At 31.9% G+C, this 4,570-nt stretch overlaps 1 protein-coding gene across 1 annotated transcript in view; it reads left to right on the forward strand.

The window, feature by feature from the left end:
- Window positions 1–4,570, forward strand: part of LOC109378444 (NKG2-A/NKG2-B type II integral membrane protein-like) — a gene marked incomplete at its 3' end in the record, with an annotated part of 12,376 nt that overhangs the window by 2,792 nt on the left and 5,014 nt on the right. Inside the window, exon 2 of the mRNA XM_019634833.1 lies at window positions 4,097–4,195. Coding sequence (XP_019490378.1) covers window positions 4,097–4,195 — 99 coding nt within the window. The remainder of the gene's footprint in view (window positions 1–4,096; window positions 4,196–4,570) is intronic.

Consider the following 4,570-nt stretch of genomic DNA (forward strand, 5'->3'; position numbering starts at 1 on the left):
AAAATTCTCCTTTGACAACAGGGATCCAGAAAGGTACAGAATGATTTTCAAAGCTCTGATATTAGTACAGTTTATAGTTTTTCTGTAACTCAGGGTAGGCAAAAATAATAATAGGGTTTTTTGGAATACATAAATTACATATTGGGTAATAAATGTTCATAAGTAATAACTTCAGGAGAATTCTCCTTCTTATGGAGCAATATGAAGAAAGGTTTATTTTAAATCACCATATCCGCTCCGTTATTGCCGATTGGCTTACATTTCCTCCTCCTATACTACGAGACAAATAATTTTGCTATTCTAAAAAGGTGGTTTTGTCCATTGACTTTCATGATATGTGTTGGTGTGGATATTTATGTTTGTGTGTTTTCTTTATTTGGGCACATAATTTAGGGGGTGAGAGGCTGACCCTTGTCTGTGAGTTTGTGTGATTCTGTTTTGTTTTATATGTACCAGCCTGTGAGGGTGCATAGCAATATTATGCACATGCATGTTTATAGTTATGCAAATAGGTAACTTTCTTTTTTAATTAAAATTGTTTTTTAATAATAATTTTCAGCATATCAGTGTGGTTGTGGTCCAAACGAGTGGTTTACATATTCCAATAATTGCTATTACATTGGCACTGAAAGAAAAGCATGGACTGAGAGTCAGATGGCCTGTGCTTCCGAGAACTCTAACCTGCTTTATATAGAAAATGAAGAAGAAATGGTAAGATTTTAAATGTTTCCTATATTTTATTAAAAGATTATTTGGCCTACATTATATTTGTAGTATACATTTATATTTTAATATACATTTGTAGTTTATTTTAAAGCCTGTTAATATTCTATTGTTTAACTCTTTAATATTTTATTTTTATTTCATGCCATTCATTCACATTTAATACTTTCTAGTTCTTACTGTCCATAGACAACCATGCTTCTGTAAATGTTTTTCATGTAAAATAACTTTGCAATTTCATTTTGCTAAACCATTTTAAATTATATCAAGGAAACTAAACATATCATGATTGTGCAGGTTGATTATAAACTGGAAGGACCCATGTAGTTACAAATCAGATCATGAAATAGAAGTTTCCAGTCCACAATAGCCCCCTCCTCTGTATTCTCTCACATCTTTTCCTCCCCGCTCACTTAACCACTATTCTTATTTTTAATATTCTAAATTTTCTTTTCTTAAATTTAAACTTTATGTACCAGGGGTCATTCAGTATGCATTATATGTGCCTCCTTTCATGCCCATATGATATTTTTGCAATTCATTCANCACTTGCCAATGGACAAACTAAATGGCAAGCTCAGAGTCTCCTGTATTGTGAAGGTGTGTGATAAGATAAACTGTCTTCAAAATAGCCAAAGTGTAAGAATTTCCTGTTCAAACCTAAAGTGACATAGTGGTGAAATACCTACTTTGTCCACTTTTGCTTCACTCTCAGCCTTCACATGCAGCCTGTGAAGACCACGGATATTTTGTTTACAGGGGTAACTTGTTCTGCCACTAAAGGCTGCATGACTTTCTGGCCTAAACAAGGTATGTGTCTCTACTCTCCTGTCTCTCGGTTAGCTCATCTCACATAGTGGGAGATAAATGCTAGATGTGATGCAGCTGAGGTATAATTAATATGCAATCAAATCAAAGAAAGCATTGGTATTCCGATTTGTACAATTCAGAGTAAAAAGAAGAATAAAATATGAAATATGTTTGGGGATATCTTCAAATATTCAGTTGTTAGCTTGTAGAAAATTACTAATGAGCATACACACATGCATAATTGGGTTTATAAATCTATATGACTTAAAGTGAAATCCTATACACATCATGACAGGGAACAGTTAACTTTGGATTTTGTAATTCATAGATAGAGTTATGTCTGTATGTTATTTTATATTTAGTCAGTCTATGAAAAAATTCATTCTTAAAATTAATTCATCATATCATGAAGGTCAAACTTAATGCCTCATAGGTGTACTTTGAATAAAAAAATTAGTTTGACTTGCAATAAAAATCAGGATGAGGTGACATCCATAAAATCCTTATTTAAACTTAATTATAAAAAAATCAAAAGACTACTAAAAAATTGGACAAAACATAAAAACACATCCCAAAGTGACTCCTGTCTAATGAATTCTGTTACAATGTCTAACTGATATGAATCAGAAGTAGTAACATGGAAAATGTATGAAAGTCATAATTAAAGTATGTAACATATTACTGAGAGTTTATACATATGATTATTTTGTTTTACCTGCATTATATCTTATATATATTTGTTCCCCCTTTAGAATAGTAAACTTGGTTGCTAGATACTAGGTAACTTTTAAAGGTCATACATTGTAAGTTTGAAAGCCAGAATTTATTCTAGATCTCACTGAAGGCAGAGCCCTTGGACTAAATTATTATATTATGTCTCCTGATTTATTACACTTGCTTACACAACTAAAGCTTCTCTCACTGACTTTGACAACCATAATCTTTCTGGAAGTTGGCACCCAAACTGCTCCTCCATAAATGATGTACACATCTATTTATCATTTCTGGTTTCAAATCTTACCCATTAAATAAATTACAAATTACTTGTGTAAAATAAATATTTTAAAAAATCTTTTTATGTTGTATTGTTTTTATTATTTATTAAGTTTTGGATAACTTTAATGTCATGTAACATTTTTCAACATGTAAAATATTTCTTTAACATTTTAATGATGTATCAGTATTCCAGTTGTTAAAAATACAATATCATTGATTATACCTCATCTTCCCTTTTAATACATGAATGTAAGTGACTAAATAAAAGTTAGTGCAGGAAATTACTATATATGTTAGCACTACTATTGCCCCAACTTTAGAACACTCAATCTTTAACCATTAGTGGATTTAAAAATTGTCATAACTATTGGCGCATCACTTCCTTTTCTATACAACAATTTAATTTGCACACAGTTATTCTTATGGTGTTAAAATGTTTCAGTGGTATCTGACTTTAGATTAATAAAGATATTATTCATGAACTTCTTTATTCCTAATGTATTACTTTTCATTGCTTTAACCAATAATATCTTGTCAAACATAGAATATCATTTTAAGCACTAGTCTTCTGTTATGAAACACTTAATAAAGCTCTAAGAAAATTAGAATACAACCTCACATTTGTCAACTGCAAAATGCGTACTGTGACTTATCTCACACTCCACCTACATTGACTAGCCTAGGAGTCTTGCCATTATTCACATGATTTATTAACTACTTAAGTAAAGTGATCACAGGCACCATACCTGACATTACTCAGCTGCAGATATGGATATCCAACTAGAGAACTACTCAAAATGGAATCTGGCTAAGGACTCAAAGAGACAGCAACCAAAAGGCAAGGACATGGAAAGCTCCGTTTTACTGTTTGAACAGCAAATATCCAATGTGGAATTAAACCTTCATAATGCTTCTCAGGATCATCAAGTGAACGACAAGAATGACAACTACAAAGGTAAAGCATTAAATAAACCCAGAGTATAACTGTTCTAGGATGTGCAGCTGGGTGCAGAGATGTGGGGAAACAGTAGGGAATAAGCTCACGTATTTTAATTAGTGAGGATCAGAGGTTGAAGTTGGATTACAGTATTCTAATATGAAATCTGAGGACTAGTTTATGCAAGCATCATGGTAAGGTGCAGTCTTTGACCAACAATTCATGAAACATTGTATTTCTTGAAAATGTAATGGCATATTCTGAAAGAAAGATTACAATGGGGGATACGGGTTTGTGGTACAAATTTACATTCCAGGGGTGCCAAAAATGTATACAAGTGGACACTTTGGTCAACGTTGCTCAAGCAGTAGTTCACTGTATTCAGAAGTGTCTGTATGCTGATGGTAACCACCATGAGCACCTTTTGTAATTGCAAAAGTCAAACGTGACTAGTATTCATCTTTTGTTATTGTTATATATTGAGTATTACTATTTTAATAGTTTTTTCCTTTCTTAAAATTTGTATACATTTTTTGGCACCCCCAGTACATGTATAATTCCATGTGGTAAACTGTCTAAACAGTTGTCTCCATCTCTCCTTTTTCAGTGTTTTTATTTCTCTTCCTGCAGATTCAAAATCACCTCCAGAGAAGCTCATTGCTGGGATCCTGGGAGTCTTCTGTCTCGCCTTGATGTATACTGTGGTTAGAATGAAGCATTTTCTTCCCAGTAAGTACATGTTTTTAAGATTATAAGGAAACTTTCACTTTAATGATCATCAGTGCCTCTAAACATTTCATAATATTATGGAATAGAACTATTATTTTAATGTATGCACTTAGAATAAATGTGGAATGTTATTTTGAATTTCAAAAGTATAAATAACAGAATGATTCTATAGAATATTATATGTATTTTTATTCAGATTTCATTATTCTTTTTAAATAATTAGTCATGGGCCTTTTATTCTGATTTTTCTAAAAATTGTGTCTGATTCAAATCTCTTTGGCCTTATTGAGAAATACAAATGAATTCTTGAGATTAGTTAAAGCAATGCTGTAAGAAATGGTGACGATTGATCCTACAAGCATGTGAAATATTTCT

Source organism: Hipposideros armiger, unplaced genomic scaffold, assembly GCF_001890085.2.
Source record: "Hipposideros armiger isolate ML-2016 unplaced genomic scaffold, ASM189008v1 scaffold_1990, whole genome shotgun sequence".
Lineage (NCBI taxonomy): Eukaryota > Metazoa > Chordata > Mammalia > Chiroptera > Hipposideridae > Hipposideros > Hipposideros armiger.